At 54.9% G+C, this 21,773-nt stretch overlaps 2 protein-coding genes and 1 long non-coding RNA gene across 9 annotated transcripts in view; 2 read left to right on the top strand and 1 right to left on the bottom strand.

Annotated features, from left to right (window-relative positions):
* LOC139074464 (uncharacterized) lies at nucleotides 1-1,088 on the top strand. The gene is made up of 2 exons (XR_011524098.1): nucleotides 1-355; nucleotides 756-1,088. It is a non-coding gene; the product is annotated as an uncharacterized lncRNA (long non-coding RNA).
* Nucleotides 1,036-21,024, bottom strand: ARHGAP1 (Rho GTPase activating protein 1). 6 transcript variants are annotated; one of them, XM_070565024.1, is made up of 14 exons: nucleotides 20,606-20,737; nucleotides 16,314-16,495; nucleotides 15,999-16,094; nucleotides 14,596-14,625; nucleotides 9,292-9,379; nucleotides 5,773-5,904; nucleotides 5,354-5,440; nucleotides 5,054-5,152; nucleotides 4,263-4,370; nucleotides 4,105-4,181; nucleotides 3,851-3,928; nucleotides 3,240-3,368; nucleotides 2,949-3,052; nucleotides 1,036-2,801 (listed from the first exon to the last, which is right to left on the bottom strand). In XM_070565024.1, the coding sequence occupies exons 2-14, from the start codon at nucleotides 16,450-16,452 to the stop codon at nucleotides 2,613-2,615; spliced, it is 1,356 nt and encodes a 451-aa protein (XP_070421125.1). In that variant the 5' UTR covers nucleotides 16,453-16,495; nucleotides 20,606-20,737; the 3' UTR covers nucleotides 1,036-2,612. The 6 variants fall into 6 exon arrangements, with proteins under 6 accessions (XP_070421125.1, XP_008541333.1, XP_070421126.1 ...); XM_008543111.2 differs by having other exon boundaries at nucleotides 20,260-20,610; XM_070565025.1 differs by lacking the exon at nucleotides 14,596-14,625 and having other exon boundaries at nucleotides 20,606-21,024.
* ZNF408 (zinc finger protein 408) overlaps nucleotides 20,681-21,773 on the top strand; it is an 11,154-nt gene continuing 10,061 nt past the window's right edge. For both annotated transcript variants that reach the window (XM_008543092.2, XM_008543100.2), the window contains exons 1-2: nucleotides 20,681-20,804; nucleotides 21,027-21,304. In XM_008543092.2, the coding sequence (XP_008541314.2) occupies nucleotides 20,756-20,804; nucleotides 21,027-21,304 (327 nt within the window). In that variant the 5' untranslated portion in view covers nucleotides 20,681-20,755. The remainder of the gene's footprint in view (nucleotides 20,805-21,026; nucleotides 21,305-21,773) is intronic.

Raw genomic sequence — 21,773 nt, forward strand, 5'->3', positions numbered from 1 at the left:
AGAGCTGAGCAGAGCAGGGAGAAAGAAAGGCTGCCGGGGCCTTCTGTTCGAGCTGCCCGGATGAGGACCACAGCTGTGCAACGGAGCTCACGTGTGTTTATCACCACCAACTATCACCACCACTAACACAACAACTAACTAACAACTAACAACAACACAGATCCTGCAGCTCTGGCCCGGCTCCTTCAGCCCAAGCAAGCAATGAGGACAAAGAATAGGCCCGACTGAGGCCACCATGGCCTCCTGATTGCCATCAGCAGGCAAGCAGCAAACAGCTGCAACTTGACCCAGACCGCCGTGCCAAGTGAAATCCTGACCGGCTCTCCCAGTGACAAACTATTTTCTTAAAATTGTGGTAAGATACACATCACAAATTTTATCATCTTAACCTTTAGAGCAAAGTAAAACCTGCTCAAAAGAGGAAAGGAAAACTGGATCTTTCGCAGCTGCCCTGTGACTAGGTGGCAGGGCTCTCAGGCTGAGGGGGGCGGGGAGGAGCAGAATGGTCAGGGGGTGAGGCTACCAATCCCTTGCTGCACGAGGTTGGGACTACCACTGCGCTCATCTGTGAAATGATGGGCACTCAGTCCGTGTTATGTCCTGTATACGTTACTTCTGATCCTCAGAGAAATGAAGAAACAGTCTCAGAGGTGGGCCCATTATACGACTATTACCAGTTGGAGCTGGTGGTGAGTGAGGGAACTAGGATCCAAACCTCGGTCTGACTCTAAAGCCCATTCTGTTGTCCACCACAGTCCACGCCATTTGGGAGACAGAAGAGGCCCTGGTCATAAGCCACAGCACTTGGTGGCCAGCTGGAATGCTGCGGGTGCGAAAAATGGAAGGTGACTGTCCACTTCTAAGCCTGGAAGATGGTCAGAAAGCTGCCCTCATGGCCACTCACAGGGAACGAGATGAGCAGGGGGTCAGGTGGACTGGGGGGGATTTCCTGGGGCCCCAGCTGCTCTTCTGCAACCACACCACACTTCCCACCAAGTTCTCAACCTCCGCGCCCACTTCCTCAACAGCCAGATGGGCAGTTTCCATCTCCATTTTTATTGAAATACAAAATGTGCAAAGGTGAAGTACATGATTGGTGCCGAGCAAGTCATTAAGTGTGAATGTGAACTCTTGATTCACAGTATAAGCGCCGCCCACCCCCGCTGCCTGGGTACAGACCAGTGAGGCAGGGGACAGACAAATAGATCCGCGGACTCCCAGGTAAACGGGGCTGTGAGCAACGCCTGATATACAAAGGAGGGCAGAAAGCAGAGGCCCAGGCCCAGCTAGAGACGCACGGACTGACAGAACCAGCAGCCACTCCAGGCCCGGGTGTCCTGACATGCCAGTGCCCTGGGGAGAGAGCCCAGTGAGGTCAGGGCAGGCCTCACCCGGCTCCCAGATGGACCTGGGCTAGACGGTGAGGACCCCCACGCTACAGGCTCTAGCCAAGGCTGTGGGACAGGGCCGCAGGAAGCGGGGGTCCCCAGGGTTCACCAGGAAGGAGTGTAATTCTAAGGGACACAGCTGGAGTGAGGGATATCCATCATCATCAGGGTCCAGGTTTTCTGAAACACACAGGGCCCTGGGGATCCATGCTCCTTGGGGGAGGTTGCTAGAACTCACCTGGCGGGGGCCGAGCTAATTAGCAAAGTCTCTGCCTGGCCCCTCCAGGAGTCCCCAGCTGGAAGAAGGAGCCACCACGGATCCTGAGGCACTGAGTCATCTCTGCCAGAGCAGGGACCAGTGTGACTCCACAACACACATGTCCAAACAGCCCCAGGCTGAGGATCTGTCCAGGTGGGAAGGGAGGCAAGGTATGGGGGCCTGAGACTGCTTGTCACTGGTCTGACCAGACTCCAGGGGAATCTGGGGGTGGGGGAGAGGAGTCTATTTCAAATGGATGCTGGGACTCCACCCTGTCATCCAAGCTGCCAGTCCTGGCAGAACCAGGGGGTTAGGACATCCTGGGGGCAGTACCACTTGGGAAAGGAGGATCCAGGATGCATAGAAGAGAAGGCAGAAGTAGGAAGCCGAATCCAGCCTCGTCATTCCCTAGCTGTGGAAATACCTAAGGCTGAGCCATCAGGGGCCAGGACAGGAGCAGGCTGCTCGCACCCAGGCCCTCACCCAGACAGGGAGGAGCCTCAGCAGGGCCGGCCCACGCCAGCTCAGCCTTTCATTCCCCAGCAATCAGGAAGGGGAGGACCAGCCCCAGCTACCAGCCCGTGGCAGTGATTTTGGCATCTGCAGTTGCCAGGGAAAGAGAGGCAGGAGGAAGCAGGAAAAGGGGTGCTGGGGCCAGTCCTTCCATTGAAGAGCCAAGGCCAGCTCTGCAGAGCCCAGCGGGAGCCAGGGATCCAAGGAGGCAGTGAGAAGTATAAGGCGAAGAAAACGTCTTGCGGCTACAGCGAGGCCTCCAGGGCCAGAGAGGTGGGCCCGACAGAAGGGGGAGGAGGAGCTGCCCGGTTGGCTGGCTCTAGCTTCCATCGCCCGGGGGCCTCATGGCCCCTTCCCAGGCAGGAGCCCCGGGCTCCCATAAGGCTGATGCCGAGAGGAAGAGTCCAAACTGGGGCCATCAGAGAAGGGGGCTGGGGGGGCAGGGGTGGGGCTCAGAGCCCCTTGGAGTCAGAGCTAGGGAACAACTCCCACTGATGGTCCAGGAGGAACTTGGTGAAGGTGTTGATGGGATTAATGGCCTTGAGGGTGATAGCAGCATCCTTGGCCCACAGCAGGTTAGGGCCGAAGACGACAGCCAGGTTAGTGTTGGTCATCTTGTTGTGGTCAGAGTGGGCAGAAATCTGTGGAGGGAATCGGGGGGCTGCAGCAGGAAGCCACGGGCCCTGCCTCCCGCGCCCACGCCAGGGAACAGCAGGGGCAGCAGCTCCTCCTCCCTCCCCCCGCCCCTCCTGCCTCCAGATGAGCAGTAGAGGCGCCTGAGGTCTCACCTCCACCAGGAAGGCAGTGAGGAACCGGAGCACCAGGAAGTTCTCCTCAGGCAGCGTCCCGAGGGCCTGCAGCGTCGCCTCCACTCTCTGGCTCTCATCAATGTCTATGAGGAACGGGGCCCAGGTTACAGGGGCCCAGGGCTGGGCTGGGGCAGGAAGCCTTAACACAAGGCTAGAAGGGAGACCCCAGCCAGGCTTTCCTTGGAGGACAGGCCAAACCCGCCTGCTCCGAGTCCAGCTCTGCCCAGGCAGAATAAGCGCAGGGCTGGGGAGGGAAGAGAGGGCACTCACTGAGGAAGCCCACAACGTGGTGGTAGAGGTCAAAGGTGAGCAAGGGCTCAGGAAGCTCCCGGAGGAAGGTTTTGAGGATGACCGCTGGCAGGTGCAACTCGTTGTACTGGTCGAAGTCCACAGGCAGCCCTGGAGGGGGGTGCGGAGGAGGAAGGATGGGGGGGGTGCGGAGGAGGAAGGATGGAGAGGAGCTGGGCCCAGCAGCCCATCTAGAGGCCACAAGCCGCCTCCTGCCAGGGAGCTTCCTCTTGCACCCGCCTTCCCGTCTCCCTCTGAGACAAGGGGACGCAGGTTCAGGCTGTCTGGGTGGAGTGGGGCCCCCTAGCACACACTAGTTATTCCTCATCTCTGAACACACCTGAACCCAGGACCCTGACCAATGAGGGAGCAGGCCTGGGACAGCCAGGCGGGAGTGTGACGCACGTAATCCTATCAAATGCAGCAGAAACCCCTGACAGGAACAGAACAGGAACGAGAGGAACAGCAGAAGGCAGAGAAGCCCCCGACAGTCACACCCATGCCCCCAACCTTACCACACACACACACACACACACACACACACATGGTCTGCACCGGCCCTCTGGGCCTGGACACGTCCCATGACTACTCACCCATGTTGTACTTCTGCTGCACCTCTCGTACAATCTGGGTGTTGGCCGACCTCCGGAAAATGCCCTCAGTGGTGAGAGCTGGGAAACAGTGGGCCTGGTGAGTGTCAGAGCTCTGGGCAATGTGCAGACCCCCCATTCTCTGTCTTGGGGTTCCAGTCAGGGTCAGTGTGGGTGCTGACGCACGTGGGCCCTCTCTCAGCCCTGCCCAGCAACTTCCCCAGGGAGCTGGAAGGGGGCTGGGCCCTGGCACCCACCGTGAAGCCGCAGGTAGGCAATGGTCTCCCGCAGCACGAGTGGAATGGGCTCATGTTCTAGGTTCTTGTCGCGGAGGCTGTGGGAACAAGGGCAGTGAGACGGGTCTGCGGCCTTCCCGGTCCCCGGGCACCAGGCCTGCCCACCCTTCCATACTCACTGCTGCAACGAGACCCCAAATTGCTGGTTGGGCAGAGGCGGCCGTGGTGGCATGGGCTTGGGGGCTGTGGCAGGGCTCTTCTGTGTGGACTTGAGGAAGTCATCGTACCTGGGGGAGCAGACGGGAGGGTCAGGCCTTCTTCCCGGCTCTAGCGCCATGACAACCTCTGTTTACACAGGTTACTTCATTCCATCCTCATAGCAACCCTGCTTCACGCACGAGAAAGTGCAGACTTTTTTTTTTGAGGAAGATTAGCCTGACTGAGCTAACATCTGCTGCCAATCCTCCTCTTTTTGCTGAGGAAGACTGGCCCTGAGCTAATATCCATGCCCATCTTCCTCTACTTTATATGTGGGATGCCTAACACAGCATGGCTTGCCAAGTGGTGCCATGTCTGTACCGGGGATCCGAACCTGTGAACCCCAGGCCGCCGAAGTGGAACGTGCGCACTTAACCGCTGCACCACTGGGCTGGCCCAAAAAAGTGCAAACTTTAAAGAGATGCAGTCACATAGCTTTTAAGGGACAGAAATGGGATTTGAACTTGCCCTCTCGGACCCCATATGCCTTCATATTCTTCTTGTACCTGCGGAGGCAGAAGGGGAACTCAGGAGTGGGTGTGGAAGGACAGGCACAGAGCTGCGTTCTGAATCATTACACTCGCTTCCTCTGTTTATCTTGGGGTTCTCAAGCCTTCCTCTCCCCTTGGCCGGCTCGTCCTGCCCCCCTCCCCCCATGACCTACGTGGACACGCATGCCTGGGGACGCCTACAGCCCCTGCCCCGGCCTCACTTGAGCACTTGGCGAGGGATGCCCAGCTGCTCCAGCTTCACGTGCTCGCTCAGCTCACTCAGGTAATTCACATAGAAGATCTTCTGCCCAAACTTGAAGCTGCCGAAGGAGGAAAGGGCATGGGTCAGGGGGCGGGCCTGCTTCGGCAGGCCTCCACTGTCCCCTCAGCAGCCCACCCAGAGCAGACAGAGGCCCAGCCCCAAAGTGGCCCATCGCCAGGATGCTAGGCCTCCTCAGGTTTCTGCTTCAGACTTCAAGGGCAAGCACGGGAGGCCACCGCCCCGCCCTCGGCCTGCTCACCTAATGATGGGCTTAAAGAGGATGAGCAGGGTCTTGATGAACATGGTGGGGTGCACGATGTACAGGGCCTTGATGTTCTTCTTGTACCTGCAGAGGCAGAACGGGAACTCAGGAGTGGGAGTGGCAGGACGGGCCCAGAGCTGGGCTCCGAATGGACCTCTTCTGATTGGACCACTGTTGCCCCATTTTACAGATTATGAAACAGGCCCAGAGAGGTGCAGTCACGCAGAAGGTCACAGAGCGAGTAAGTGCAGAAACTGGGATTTAAGCCCCAGCCACTCTGACTTCAGATTCTGAGTTTACCCAGGTGGGGCACCTGCTTCCCCCGGCGCGGAAGGAGCTCCTGCCAGGTGGAGGGCAGCCCAGAGCCTGGCGGAGCTGCTGGCTCCAGAGCCACCTGCCCCCAGGCCCCAACCCACTTGCGGTCGAACTCGCGGTAGGCGTCCCGGAGCCAGCTGAGCGAGGGCTTGTTGTCGCTGGTGAGGCCATGGTGCAGGTACAACAGCGTGTAGTCGCTCTCCACGTACTGGTCCAGCGTGTGCTTCAGGTACCTGCGAGAGAAAGGCCCTGCTCAGGCGCGCCTGGGGCCCCAGCAGCTCTGCCTCTCTCGCACCCTCCCCACGAGCCCCAGCCCTGCCCCAGCCCTGCCGTCTCTGGCCGCATCGCAGGTCGCTATGTTGTTGGGAGGAGGTACGGGGTAGTGGCAGGGCTGGGCGGAGGAATAACAATAATGACAACAACAACAGCTCTCAGTTCTGGGCGCTGACAGGAAGCCAGGAAACCAGGACTCTAACCGGAGCCCTTTCCCGTACCTGTAGGAAAAATAGGAACAATATTTCCTCACAGGATCGCCCTGGGTCAATAATAATGACGACAGTCACCGTGTGTCAATATTAAGCTTTTAGTGCCTACCAAGTACTCTGCCCACATTATCTCATGCCCGCCTCCTAACAATTGGAGCTGAAATTATCCCTTCTCACAAGGGAGGGCGGTGAGGCTCAGAGAGGTCAAGTGCTTCTCCAAGGTCACACAGCTTGTGGTAGAGCCTGGAGGTGAACTGACTCCAAAGTCTGTGTTCTCCACCATGGGACAGCTCTGCCTTTGACACTTGAACTCCTGGAGCAAGCTGTAAAACACTGTGCCCGTGGAGGGGAGCCGGGTGTCCAGAGGGTCCCCTCCTCTGCTCCAGTCACTAGGCTTTTCATGGACTAAAGAGCCAGATCTCAGGTTCCCTGTGCTCACATGGTACCTACCACTCCAACACACACACACACATACACACATGGTGTTGAGCCCCCCTGAGGGGGAGAAGTGTGAAGGAATGAACAAGAATTCCAGAAAGGGAGAGGATGCAGTGGAAAGCTGGCTGGCTCCCGGGTCCCAGGAGGACCACTGCTCCAGGCTGGGAGGCTGGGCAGGCAGGATTACTAAGGCCTTCCAAGGGCATGTCAGGAAGGAGCCTGGGGAAGTGTCCAGCTACAACCTCACACAACCCAGAGAGGGTAACCTGGACCATGGGCGCTGGGCTGGGCCAGCACAGGCCGGCATGTGGGGCACCGAGAGCTGATTATTAATGTGATTCTGACTGTTATTAGCTATGCAATAATTTACCCCTCATACGCATAGAGCGCTTTGCGGTTTGCAGAGCCGTCACAGAAAAAGATGGCATTTTGCAACTATAAAATAGCAAAAACTGGAGTGAAAATACACTCATTCTTTGGATGTCATGACCTTTTGGAGGGCAATGAAGTGATGTTTATCAGAAGCTAAGAAATGTCCCTACTCTTTGACCCTGTAAAAACATGGCCAGGAATTTACCCTAAGGAAATAATCAGGCTGTTTGTTGCAGCCTGTTTTATGATGGGAAAAAAAAAAAGTAAGCAGCAAGCTAACTGTCCAATGACAGGGAATTGGTTAAATACATCATAGGCCATCTATAAATAGAATACCTCACAGGATGTTTCTGCAGACAGAACCCATCTGTGAAGCGAGATGTCAGAACAGTGGTTACCCTTTGGAGAACTGGCTGAAACAGCAGAGGGAGGTTTGTGCAGGTGACAGGAGCGTTCAGTTTTGAAAATTCATCAGACAGTATACATAATTGGTTCACTTTTCTGTATACATATTGTATGTCCAAAAAAAGGGCTTTTGAGGATGTTCTTAAAGAATGTTTAATGCTCAGAAGATAAAAATGTTATGTAAGCTACGAAGCTGACGACAGAGTTCTGTATATGTTATAAAAAACAATAGGAAGTGAATAGGCTAGAATATTAACAGTGGTTTCCCTCTAGGTGGTGGTTTTACAGGAGATATTTTTTTTATAGTTGTTTTTATTTTTTCTTTATAGCTACCTACATTTTTCTAAATTCTTGAAATTTGTAAGACTTTATAAATGTATACAATGACATTTCATGTATATTCTCTTGCCTAATCCCCACACGACCCTGTGAGGGGGCACCATTCTTATTTTTATAGGGCTCAGAAAGGACCGGCCGCCAAAGCACACAGCTAGTAAGAGGGTGAGCTGAAGTCTAATTGGTCTTCTGAATCCAAGCTTCAGGAACTTTCTATCTCAACCTCCCAGAGCTGGGTGGACAGCTGGGAAAGCCAAGTCTGAGACAATCGGACTGAAAACAGGAGGACAGGACTCATCCATGCTGGAGGCGCCTCCTCGCTCCCAGCAGGGCTTGTGACCAGGCCAGGCGGGGGTGGGGGACCTGCCCAGGAAGGGATGGAGGACAGACAGGACGGATGGCCGAGGGCTTCCTGAAGCCGGAGGAAGCCTCAGCGTGGAGACAGCCTCGCTCAGCAAGTTCTCTCCTGAAAATTGGGTGCTTTCCCATCCCCATCCTCTGACTTCCTCCCTCTGGGACTATTATCTGGCCAGGAGTCTGTCACCTGCCTTGTCAGACGAGATAGAGGCAGAAGGGAGGGCATGTGACTCAGCCACCCTCAGGCGGAGCTCCTTGGCCTGTTTCTGGCTGGGCCACGTGGTGGGCCTGGACAAGCCCCTGCCTGCCTGTCTGATGAGCTGCAGAAGGAGCGGTCAGGTGGCCAGAGAGAAAGAACTCACACGGGCTGGAGGGACTCGGCCTCAGTCCTGGCTCACGGGGACCACAGAGACTCTGCACCCGGGCCTGGCCCCGACCCCTCAGCACCCCCTACACGCACAGCCCCATTCAGGGTCCCGGAGAGCTGGTCTGGGCCATGCAGACATTTTCAACTGCAGGGAGTGCTCTGAACCGGTTGGGACAGAAGTGCAAGCTGGCAACTGGACACATGTTGAGGAGCCTGGGAGGAAGTCAGTTACGGTCTGCCTCCGTGCTGTGCGCCCCGCGCTGGCGCACTGGGGGTCAGGAGTGAATGTTCATCGGAACACGGTCTGGCGAACTCCTGCTTTCAGTCAGCCTTCGGACTCTCATCAGGAGATTTCTAGACCAATATGAGCTATTACATATATTTGGTGAAGAACCCCGACAGGTATAGAAGTGACTGGCCCCAACTTTGGCACAAAATAAGATAACACTAATTATTCACATAAGTGATGAAAGTCTGCAGCCATATCAGACACCACATCATTATAATAATCAGGCCTCGCGTTTGGGTGGTATTTTACTTTTCACAGCATTTTCAGGTGGAGTATCTCACCCCTACGAGAAAGAAGGGCTGACTGATTATCCCATGAAAAGTGGAGAGAAAGCGGCCTAAAGAGATGAAGACACTCGCCATGGCCACACAGACACTTTCCAGGGCTAGAACCCATGTCTGACTCCTGGCCCAGTGCTCTCCCCTCGATGTAAAGTAGCTTCCTCAGGAGAAGAGGGGAGGTGTGGAGGGCGGCAGCCTGGCACCCCGGGCAAGGAAGGACAGTAAGGAAAACGGTATCAGGCTCTCTGGGGGATCTGGGCACGGGTGTAGACCTTCCCCGGGCTACTCACCCCAGGAGCTTGCTGTGGTCCAGCTGGTGGCTCGGGGGCATTCGGCAGGCACTAAAGACAATGATCTTCCGCCCATACTTGTCATCTCCTAGGTGTGGAGAGAGATGGAGCACAGTGGGTGGAAGGCGAACCCAGAGAAGCAGGGTAAGGAATTGAAGGGTACTAGGCCTGGAGATCTCCATGGAGCACAGGGGCCAGAGCGACCCACGCAGGTTTATCTCTGGGCAGCTGCCTGCATGCACAGGCATGTCACTGAAGAAAGAGGGCAGGCTGCTCTCATGGCTAGTGAGCTGGGCTATAAAGAAATAACATGACTTTATTTATTTTTTTGTGGGGAAGATTGGCCCTGAGCTAACATCTGTTGTCAATCTTCCTCTTTTTGCTTGAGGAAGATTGTCGCTAAGCTATCTGTGCCAGTCTTCCTCTATTTTATGTGGGATGCCACCACAGCATGGCCTGACGAGTGGTGCTAGGTCTGCACCCGGGATTCGAACCTATGAACCCTGGGCTGTCGAAGCAGAGTGTGCAAACTTAATCACTACGCCACCAGGCTGGCTCCTAACATGACTCTTAAAAATGACACTAATGGGGGGCTGGCCCCGTGGCCGAGTGGTTAAGTTCACGCGCTCCGCTGCAGGCGGCCCAGTGTTTCATTGGTTCGAATCCTGGGCGCGGACATGGCACTGCTCATCAAACCACGCTGAGGCAGCATCCCACATGCCACAACTAGAAGGACCTACAACTAAAATATACAACTGTGTACCAGGGAGCTTTGAGGAGAAGAAGGAAAAATAAACAATTAATTAAAAGAAAAAAATGGAAGGAAGTACTGACATGCTACTTTGTGAATAAACCTTGAAAACATTATGCTAAGTGAAAGAAGCTATATACTGTATAATTCCATTTGCACAAGCTATCTGGAACATGTAAATCCATAGAGACAGAAGGCAAATCAGTGGTTGCCAGGTGCCGGGAGGAGGGGAGAATGGAGACTGACTGCTTACGGGCATGGGGTTTGCTATGGGTATGGATGTAATTTTGGAACTAGACAGAAATGCACAACATTGTGAATGTACCAAATACCACCAAATTGTACACTTTAATATGGTTTTCTTATGTAAATTTCACCTCAATTTTTAAAGAGTCACACCCGCCAAAGCAATTGTCTTGCCAGTCATCTTAAAAGTCCACACTTATTCCAGAAGCACCCCCTCTGAGAAGCATGTATTTGGAAAACTTTTTGAAGCTACCTTCTCAGCAAGTCTGAGGCCACTGAGGAAATCAGTCTGATTACTACTTAGCACTCATTTCTCCTTTTTGACCTCTGACAACACTTTCTTTTTCTTTTTTTTTTTTTTTTGCTGAGGAAGATTAGCTCGGAGCTAACAACTGTGCCAGTCTTCCTCCACTTGATATGTGAGTTGTTGCCACAGCATGGCTGATGAGTGGTGTAGGTCTGCGCCTGGGATCCAAACCTGTGAACCCGGGCCACCAAAGTGGAACACGCTGAGCTTAACCACTACACTACAGGGCTGGCCCCCACTTTCTGATTATTGATCACACCTGGCTCTGACTTCTAAACATTTCTAAAAATCACATCCTTTCTCCTTAAGGATATTCTAAACATGGAGTTCAGAAGAGTTTGTAACGCTGTGGGATAATGCTCATTCAGGTGTATTCTCTCAGGGATGTTTGTCCAAAACTAATCACACTTTGGTCTGACCATCTGGCTTTGTCATGAAGCCGGGAGCTCCCGAGACATATGCTATTACCCCCCAAAGTGAGATGTTTGAGGGTCAGCATGGATCAGGAACCCCAAGCAAGGCCTGACGGGGACAAGACCTGGTCCCCACTCCCCATGTCCCCAGGACCTTCCCTTCATCTCTACCCTCACGCCTCTCCAGAGACACCAAACCACATTTGCCTAATCCGGATTGCTTCAGAGGCGAATACAAGACCACTTACACAACCCGTGAAACGCACTAAGTCTGGCCCCATCCCCCTCTGAGCATTAAGGCTCCCTCTACGCCTTGCTGGGTGTCCTCTCCACATTTACTAAGCCGCAATCTTGATGATCCTCCTCAGCCAGTGACTTCACCCAGGAGTCAGTGCTTTTCCAAGTGGTTGCTAAGGCTCTGACTCTTTTCTCTTGGGCTAGGACAAGGCTCAGTGGAGAGGCTGAAGGAGGCTTCTGGAATGTGGGCAGAGTGGCCCCCATCCCTGCTGGCTGTGCGGCTGAGTGTTTGGCCTGAGTCAGCAGCAGTCTCAGCAGTCTGACTACTGTGTCCAGCCTCTCAATCAGCCCCTCCAAACCTCCCATCTCCACCCAAAATATTGCCTAGCCTCTTTTGGTTCTGGAAGGTCCTAGGCGGGAATTCCCCGGGTCAGGCTCTAAGGCCTGGTCCACTAAACCAGAGAGAGGCTGTTCTCCCATCTAGACTGCCCCAACTTCTAGCCCTGGGGAAATATAAACACCTACCTGCCCCCAACTTCCTTGCTTAACTCCTCCTGAACCCCACCCCAGACATCCTCTGGGCCCCCAGTCCCGTAAATGATCCCTGGAATGGCTCACAGGCCTCTCCCGCTCACACCATGCGCACTTCCAACACAGAGGTGCTTCCAGCCCTGTCTAAATCAAGCTGCTCTGAGCCTCTGCTGGTCCTCGTGCCAACAGAACTTCCTCTAGACAATTCTGCTCCCCTCCTCTAGGCTAACTCCTTTGAATCCTTAAGACTCATCCCAGGCAGTCACCTCCCAGAAGGCTGTGTCCTTTTCTCCTGCCCCCAGACAAGTCAGCTGTCCCTTGTCATGGCTCCCAGCACGAGCCATCATCCATCTGTCCTGACGCTTTGACTCTCCTGTCTAACTGTTTATGTGCCTGTCTCCTCTCCTGGCTTGTGAGCAGCTTGAAGACAGGACTGTGTCTCGTCCATCTTTGAAGCTCCCGTGCTGGTCTGGAGCCTGGCACATGGCCAGTATTCAGTAAATGTTGGAAGCCTGCACAAAGTCACAGGTCAGCAGTACATCGTATGCACAGTTGTATTTCTGAGTTTGTTCACAATGCTATCTAGGTTACAGGACTGCTTTACACAGTGACTTTCCCAGAGCGTGGGACACAATTTCTCCAGACTTACAAAGAGAGAACACTCTGCAAGCCTGTCTGAGGTGGAGAAGGTGCAGCTCCATCCAGCAACAGGCCTGTTTTGAAGCACCAGGTGCCACCTGCTCTTTCATAACCTAGCCTAGATCCTGATGTCCTGGTTCCTTCCAGGCCAGCCACGGGTGGCTCTGGGCCTGCTCTGATTCACTTCCCACGGGCTCTGACAGGAGAAGGAAGAGCAGACTGGCGGGGACAGGGGCAAAGGGTTAGAGTGGCAAGCACAGCCTCATGTACAATCTGGAGCTTCAGAAAGCCCTAGGCCTCCACCCGAGAGCGGGTGAGGGGAGGGACGTCATCTGCCTCCTCCCCTCTAAGCAGAGGAAATGCCCAGGATGTAGGGGAAAATGCCAGGAGGTGCACGGGGGATTCCCAAATATTCTTTCCATCCCTCACCCGTAACAGTGAGGCAGCCCTCACTGGCTGGCAAATTTGAGGCCTTAGGCAGGGCAGAAAGTCTGAGCTCACGGGGCTCTGGAATTTAAAGAACTATTAACTAGTTAAGCAAGCAATTGGGGTGAGGGGCAGGGGCCTGCGGTTCCCTTGCTCAGCTGGCTGCAGCACCTCGTAAATGGGAAACTTTGGGTTCTCAACCAGGGCTCCATCCACGGGCATCCACCAACGCCATGATGTCATATGAAAAATATTACAAGCACATGTACGTGTTTTCTGGTGGGAGGGGTCCACACATTTCATACTCTTAAAGAGGACTCGGACCAGTCTTAAGAACCACTTCACTGGCCTGTATGCTCCTCAAAAGAAGGAATACGTGTTTTTCCTCGCTGAATCCTCAATGCTGACCACAGGGCTTATTCCAGTAGGTGTGCCATGAATGCATTTTGAATGAAGTCAGGATGGGAAGGGGGCACACAAAGAAGATCAGTGAGGGGCTGGATGGCAAGACACCCAGGCAGGCGAGGAATGAGATATGGGCAACCCCAGGGTCTGGCCCTGCTCTCCGCTCCTGGAGTGGAGTCCCAGTGCCAAGTCCTTGCATGACTTGGGCATTTTCCAGCAGGCAGGGTGACTGCTGCTAGAAGGAGCATTTGTAGAAGGGCCTGGAACTCCCCTCCTGATCTCAGAAGAGAACACACTTCTGCCCTGGAGACTGAAGGGAGAGAAGGAGATGGCAGCACCGGGGTCTCCAGAGCCCTGGGGGTGAGGGCTAAGGAGGAGCAGCGCGTTTGTGGAAAGCCCCAGGAAAAGAGCAGCCACCTGACAAGGAAGCCTCTGCATTCCCCGGATACCGATCCGAACTCTCCCAGGGAGGCCTGGGTGTTAATGAGCAAAGCCCAGCCACTCCAGCAGGCATTCTGGGAAGCGCCAGACCAGAGCCGCCCGCCCCACCCACAACCTGCAGAGCAGGCCAAGGAGATGGGAGGTGGGGGCTGGGCAGCGCGCTGGAGCCGGCTCACACAACTGTTAAATTGTTAAATTGTCAGGAATACTGCAAGCCAGTTGACATCATGTGGTAGTCTGAAATCTGCTGTGGTAGAAATCGCAAATGCAGCAAATAATAGCCTTTTTTTTTTTTCCTTTTCTGGAGGGCCAACTGTTAAACGTTTACCAGCACACCACTGGAAAGAACCCACTTGGACTGGGTCAGACGTGACTGTGGAGCGTGACAGCCACGGTAGCAAGGAGAACAGAGGCTGCAGAGGAGCTGGGGATGTAACCCATCCTCCCTTCCACCACGTGCTCCTTCTCTGGTTTCTAATGCCAGGAAGCTGGCCTCTCAGGACATCACCGGGGTCTCATCCAATGAGTCTCACTCTGGCCATTCAATCCACACTCCTCTCACCGGTCAGAGAGACACACATGGGGGACAGCCCCAGCAGAGGGGCCCTGAGCCAGCACTCAGGTGGGGCCACTGCTCACGGCCAGCACCTCCACCCTCCATGGACAAGACTCCTCCTTCTCCCAAACCTTCTTTCCCTTTGGGCTCTGAAGGTGTCCCCACACAGTCCCCACCCTGTCAAACCTCCCATAAATCCTCTGCTATTTCCGGCTCCCAGGCACCCCCAGCTCCCAGCTCCCAGCTCCCTGAAGTGGGGCTGCAATTAAGCTGGCCCCACCTGGCCTCCACCGAGAACCCTTCCTGATCCACAGCCCAGAGGCCAAGCACAGAGAGCCAGGAGCGCACCTACCTGGCTGGGCCCCCTCAGGCTCATCGCACCCTGGGGAAACAGATACACTCTTTGCAGCTCTGTTTGCGGTGGGAAGAGGGGTCCCCCAGGGGGTGGGAGTGGGCCAGCCTCCCCTGCTCTGCCTGTGACGTGGCCACATAGGCCAGGAGGATGTCAGGATAGAGACTCCTTCACATCAGACGCCCACCACGCCCCGATCAGGTCCACCCCTGGGAGTAAGGAGAAAAGGTTCCGAACCTTCAGGGGACTCTCCTGTGCCCAGGGCAGGACCAGGCCAGGAAAGAACTCTTAGCCTTGCTTCTGTGGGGGGAGAAAGGCCATGGCCAAGGCCCCAACCCAGACCAGGGCAGGAACACAGATGCCATGGAAACACCTTTGACCTTAGGGGCAACCCTCTCAACTGCCCCATCCCTCTCTGAGCCCCACATTCAGGAGAGATGGCCCTTCCTGCCACTTCTCTGTGACCAGATGCCTCAGGGCCCCTCACCAGCGCCACACTGGGCTCAGGGGCCACGGGCTCCTTGGCTCCCTTGCCCACCCCAATGCCTCAGAGCAGGGCCGTGCTGTCACCCTTGCTTCCAGCTGCCTGGCCTCACCAGTGAGGACAGACAACTGTTTGGGGAACAACAGGATTCTACAATTCCAATCTTCTCGTCGAGCAGTAGACCCTAAGGGCAGCCGCCAGGTCATCACCAGCCTTGCTACCCCTCTGCTCCTGGAGTCTTCTGGGGCCTGCATTACGAACAGGAGGTGGGAGCTCATGGAGCCGAGACCAAGGGGGGCTCCGCACCATTCTCAGCAGGGTAGTGCATCTGCCAGGAACCTGAGACTCCAGGGCTCGCGTGGCCCATAACTTCTGGAAAAAGGCTCTGCTATTCCGGACTTCCTTGGAGGTAGGGTATCCCAGGAGGGACTGGCACCTCCCTGCTCCCCAGTAACTGATGGGGTAGAAGAGCTGACATGAGGGCAAGGGGAGGGGAGGTGAATGACCACTTATTCAGGGCCAACCATGTTCCGACTCCGGGCTGGGCCCTGACATCCACTCACTATTGTACTCCTCTCAGCAACCCTGTGAGGAAGAAATGAGTTCAGAGAGCAGAGCTGGAACTCAAGCTGGCATTCTGACTTCAAAGCTACTAGGCCACACTGCCTCCCACACACGATCTGCCAGTGGAGACAGTGGGGTCACAGGTCAGGATGTGGTTGCGGGTGAACAGACCAAGAGGCTGTCACCATCAAGCCTGTGATTTTAGAGAACGATAGATGTGCTCAGGATCCCCAGGGTCAGGGGTCAGACCTGCCCCTCCCCACAGCTGCTCCCCCTAGGAGGGCAAGAGGGGCTGGCTTCCTTATGCCAGGAGTGCAGACTGTGAGGAAAAAGGTGCCATACTGGGTGTGCTCACCTGCCACCTCCACAATCTGGTGCCGGGCGATGTCATAGTAAGGGTCATCCCACTTCAGGTGTGTGACAGGTTCCGGGGAGCTGCTTTTGGAGTCATCTGAGGAACATGGCAGAGTTAGGGGCTCACCTGGGGGCTGGCCCAGTGTTCTCCCTGAAACTCGTGCTCCTTGATCCTCCCCTCAGTAAGGCTTGTGCTCCCAGCCCCACCCTGCGGCTGCTCTGCTGGCCCCCACCCGCCCTCCTGGGGTCTCCCTTCAGCAGGAAGGGGTCTCCCCACTGAGGTACCCATGGCTGCCTGAGATCTGGCACTGCCGACCTGACTTGGGAAAGTCGGGCATGTCATCTGAGGGCCAGTTCTTCTCATCAATGGATGCTAGCTTCAGCTGGTTCAGAGCCTGGCTGGTGTCATCCAAGGTCAGGTCCTCCTGCAGCTCGGAGAGTGGGTCCATGGACATGCCTGTCCCCCACAGCCTCACTCCACAGAACCCAAAGAGAAACCTGGAGGGGGGATGTAGCGGGTCAATGACATCCTCTTTTTACCTATAACTTCTACAGCAAGCCCTCCTGCCCCCACTCGTTCCTCTCCCAAGCTGCCTTGTTCCTGTTCCTCAACACTTCTCATCCTTGCCAAGAGCTCCGTGTGGCTCCTGGTTCTCCTGGTGTGACAGTTTGCTGGCAGGTTGCCAGAAAAGGCAGCTGGGACAGAGATGGCACAGCTCAGTGCCTGCCTTCAGGTCCTCCAGCTGGACAGCGAAGAGCTGTGCCAGGCCCTGTGTTGCCCACTACCCAGCTGGCTCAGTCATGCAGTCCCAGCTGCAAAGGGTAGAGGTCCAGGCCCCTCTCCACACGGGTCACAGAGCACAGACGCTTCCCAGGCCCCAGCAGGTATGCAGTAGAGATGCTGCCAGAATCTAAGGAGCACAGGGATGCTCCAAACCCCCTGCCTGAAAAAGGGCAGCTGTGGCCCTGGCCACTCCATCCCTGACCCCTGGCCTAGGCAAGAGGAGGTGGCCAGAGACCACAGGGTCCCAGAGAAAGGCCAAGGCTGAGGGGCCCAGCTGGGTTTGCCCTAGGACAGAAACAAAGAGCAGGTGATAGAATCTGCCCGCCTGCTGGTCACAGCAGACTACCTGCAGGCCCCTGGGGGCCTGACTTGGGAAATAGCACTCTAATCTGCAGGGAGCTCCTGATAACACTAGTTTCAAAGTGGGAAAGATCAACAGACTGCCCCAAGGCTGGGAGGGCACAGCCGGGAAAGAGGGAAGGCCATGACCTCCAGAGGGCTGAGATGAAGGTGAAAAACAGAACGGCAGCTACAGCAGGCTGGGAGGGAGAAGAGCCTACTCTGACCCTGGGGTTCCCCAGGTCTGGGGTCTGGCTGTCAGGACGTGCCTGCATGTGGCCTGGGGGCAGCACCTTCTGTCCTCAGCCCTAAGGGGAAGCCAATCCCTCTCCCACGGCGAGCTCACCATCTGGGTGAGGGAGGGGAGTTTCAACTCAACTCACTCAGTCCAACCCCAGAGAAGAGGCTGCTCTAAGCCCGCTGCATTCCTGAAGCCCAAAAATGACATATATGGTCAGAGAATCGGCAGAACAGATAAGGAGTGTGGGACAAGACCAGGCGTGGGTAGGGGGAAGAAGGGAGAGCTGCCAGCAGAGATCCAGACCCTGAACACCTCTGGGCTCAGAGACTACGCGACAACCTCCTGCATGCGTCACAGCCGAGGACTCTGGATGGTAAACTGGCTCCCTGTGCCTAGCAACAACCACCCCATTACCAGGGCAACCACACTGATTAGGTGGCAAAAGCTGTTTCAAGCTCCTGAGCCTAAGCCCAGCAGCCGAACAGCCAAAAAACAGTCCTCTTCTCTCCATTCCTTTCCGAGGGCCTTATCTGCTACCCTTATTCACTCCGCTCCTTACCACCAAAACATAAGTCCCTTCCCATGAACGCAGAGAACGATGACTCTGATTTGGGAGTGCCTTTCTCTCAGGGAGTGCTGCTGGGCCCCTCACCCCAGCCCCTCCTCCATCTTCAACCCTCCAGTGCAGGCAGCCCTCAGCCTTGAGGAATCTATTCCTGACTCATCTCCATGCTCCTTCCCCCATTCAACCAGGAGACTCTGAGGGCTCCTCAAAAGGGGACCCTACTGGGTAGCAGGGACAGAATTCAGCTCAAAGCAATCCTCTGTAGGCCTGAGCCTTGTCTCCATCCCTTCTCTTCTGTCACTGCCCAGGCACCAAGTGCTCCTTCAGCCCCGCCCATAGCCATCCCAGAGAAGTCTTTCTGCATACAGCGGGTGCTTGATGCAATGAAAAAGGCATGGGATGAGGTATATGGAGAACTGGATTCTAGCCCTGCCTAAGCCAATGAGTTGCCAAGATGCTGGGCGAGTCCTCTTCCTATCTGGGCCTAAATTTACTCATTTATAGAAGTGAAGGTCCCTCCCAGAAATATAATTCTCCGGTGTTCTAAAATACTTGTGCTAAAGTGAACAACAGAATTAGAAGGAGCAGCTGGGAGCTGAAGTACATGGGAGGGAGGGAGGGAGAGACTCTCTAAAAGGGAGCCGAACTTGAACTCCATCTCTTTTTCCAGTAACAACTCCTCTGTTTTGTCAGTCTTCCAGGACTGACCCCTCCCCCGCTCCATGGCCTCCATTTCCAGAATAACTAATCACAGTTGTTCCCACCTCCCCAGCCAGACAGGCCTCTCTCGCCACCCTCCAACCCACAGCTGTTGCCCGCTGTGAGCCCAGAAGCAGAGCTTCCCTTCAGGCGAAGGGTCAGGAAGCACTAACATAAAGCAGTGGAAATGAAGCATCCTGGCTGCCTAAGACTCCAGCCACCTACAGGCCTGCACCACGCCCTGTAAAATACTCCTTACTTTGAGATTAATTTTTCCCTTCTCAGTAGGTAAAATGCCTACCTTTACAAAAATCTTTGAGAATCACTTTAGCCAGAGGTTTTAACCTCTGGGAAGTCCTAGATCTGTCGGAAATTCTGATGAAATTGGTGGACTTTTTCCCTAAGAAAAATCAGCACGTGCATGAAATCTTGCATGCAATTTTAAAGGGTTTACAGGCCCTCTGAGAATCCCTGTTTAGGAACCCCTGACCTGCACATACATATGGTGACGGATGGAAACTAGACTTTTGGCAGTGAATGCAATGCAGGCTATACAGAAGGCGAAATATGATGATGTACACCTGAAACTTACATAATGTTATAAACCAATATGACCTCAAAAAAGTAATTTAAAAAGTGGGCATCTGGAGAAAAAAAAAAGACCCCCTGACTATTCAGAACTATGTCTGGCACATGGTAGATGATCAGTCATTTGTCGAATGAGTGAATGAATTATCTAAGTGGAGAAAAGAACCAACATTTGTTGAGGGTCTATATAGCACCACGAACTGGACACAAATTATCTTTTAACTTTACAACAGGACCAGTGAGGCATGTACTACTAAGCAGTTTGAGGAAAGTGAGGACCAGAAAAAATAAGCAAATTGCTTAGGGTCATACAGCAGAGCCAAAATTTTAATCCACGTCTGTCTAAAGTGGTCTCTTTACAAGTCAATCCCTCAATACTTCTCTAAGTGACCGTGATTCACGCGATTCTCAGGTTTCAGAGAGGTTCTACAAAAGGGCGAAGTAAAGCCTCTCCCCTAATCTCCTCCGCGAAGAATTTAGAGAACAACTTGAAATTGTATTCTCTGCCGTTGGGATCGCCCTCCTAGTTGGGGCTCCAGAATTGCAAAAACGCAAATCCCACAATACAACAGCAAGACTTTCAACTACAATCGCGTTTGCATAGAGCTTCATGGCTTACAAAACTCGAATGTTGAGTGTAATTATCCCATTTCACGGTTTGAGAAATAGAGACGAAAGCGTGGCCTAATAAGTGGCAGGGTGGAACACTTCCCCCAAATTTCTTGTTTTTAGCGCTTCGCCAGATCGGACCAGGGAGACTCCTCCTTCCCATGGGCTTGCTCGATGACAGCGATCTGACCTGGACTCTGCCCTCGGGAGAGCAGGAGGAAGGCAGCGAAGGAGATGAAGTCCTCTCACTGCAGACCCAGGAGTGGGGCATAATCCCCGCAGCGGGAAGGCCAGGCTCCCAGGCCCCATCCCACCCCTGCTCCCTTCCTCGGATCCGCCTAGATCCTCCCCATCCGGACCCCATCCCTTCAGACGACCTGGCCAGTCCCTTCCCTTTCCCCACCACACCCAGGGAGACCCCGCGCCCTGCAGCTCACCGTCGTCAGGCACTGCTCCCTCTGCCACGCCTGTCAAAGCGCCGCAAACTTCCGCCTCCGCGGTAGAACGGGTACCTACTCCTCCCACTCTCTGCACTCCCCAACCACTTCCGCCACACCTCCACCCCACTTCCGACCCGCTGCCCGGTCCAAACATGGCCTTTCCAGGAGCTCCGCCCATTTCCTGTACGTGCCCACCGTGGGGGGGAAACGGCATAACTGTCCGACTCGTCCCTCCCAAAGGAGGTGGCTGGAACAATTAGTTCCGCTTTCCCTGCTACTCGATTCTCTGGTGGACCTCGGGAATCCTAGGCTCGTATTGTCCTCGCACAGAGTTTTGCCTCACCAGTACTCCCAAACTCCTGGTCCTGGGCACCAATGAGATCCGACTCTTACAATTCTTTCCTGAGAGGAAATTTGGAAGGCAATGACTGCTTCCGGGGGGAGCTGAGAAGGCGACGCTCACTTCCGGCGGAGGCAGGCTTTCCGACCCGGGATGGAGGAGGCCGAGGAGCAGAGCCTGGAGCCGGTGAGAGTGTGGTCGGGTGAGTGACCTGCGATGTCCGCGACCCTCTGCCCTGGCCACGATACACCTGACGATCTCCTGTCAACCCCCTGCTCCCGAGCCCGGGCTCCTCCTCCGGGGGCCTCAAAGCCTCTGGGGGCTTCTGGAGAACCCTCGTCCCCCCTCAAACCTCTCAGGGGCCTGGCTGGACCGGCGGCTTCCTGCCGCACCTTCCCCACCCGCTGTCTTCCTGTCTCCGCAGGCCCCGAGCGGCGCCGGGGCCCCGACTCAGGATGGAGCCCTTCCGGAGGAGGCCGTGCCCCCGGCCGCAGGGACTTCCCGCCCGGGCCGACCCGAGTCCTCCGCGCTCTACAGAGCCTCCCCCGGGGCTTGGCCCTCGGCCCCTCCCTCGCCGAGGACCAGCGCTTGGGGGTCTGGTGTGTCGCGGAGCCCCTGCAGCCGGGACTGCTCTGGGGGCCGCTGGAAGAGGAGTGTGACTCGGAGCAGAAGGGCGAGGCAGTGAAACCACGGCAGGAGGAGGTATGGCGGGGCAGGGCGTCTCCTCTCCGTGATGGGAAGTTTGGAAGAGCTTGACGTTTCCGGACAGCTCTCCAGCTTGCTACAAAAAAGCAGGGTATTTCCAGATGTAGGAGATGGTTTTGTCGCTTCTCTTCAGGACTCTCTTCCCTTTGCTTGCAGTCGTTAAGGAATCGAGGTGCGAAAAGTTGCTAAAAGCTGAATGAGTAGTGTCAGCAGTGATGAAGGTCAAGATCAAAGATTTATGAAACTAAACAACCATAGAAGCAAATCCCAGCCTTGTCACCTGGCTAGTTAAATGGCGTGCCTGACTTAACTCATGTAAAATTTTTAAAAATGGCTGTTTCCTTTCTTTTACTCCTCCAGAGTTATTTGGAGGAATAGATGTAAAAACGCAGGTAAAGGGTTTCATCACATAATAAATATTAAAAAAAGTTGATATTCCTCTTACTACTTTTTCTGTTTAGTACTT

The sequence above is a fragment of the Equus przewalskii genome, chromosome 11 (assembly GCF_037783145.1).
Source record: "Equus przewalskii isolate Varuska chromosome 11, EquPr2, whole genome shotgun sequence".
NCBI classification, from domain to species: Eukaryota; Metazoa; Chordata; class Mammalia; order Perissodactyla; family Equidae; genus Equus; species Equus przewalskii.

Bases quoted from the DNA above. Each gene is read 5' to 3' on its own strand.
- ARHGAP1 (XM_070565024.1), bottom strand. From the start codon at position 16,452: ATGTCCATGGACCCACTCTCCGAGCTGCAGGAGGACCTGACCTTGGAT. The intron at 5,441-5,772 runs GTGGGTTGGGGC...CTGCCTCTGCAG, and splicing joins TACCGCGAGTTCGACCGCAA to GTACAAGAAGAACATCAAGG. The intron at 5,153-5,353 runs GTGAGCAGGCCG...CTCCTTCGGCAG, and splicing joins CTCTTTAAGCCCATCATTAG to CTTCAAGTTTGGGCAGAAGA.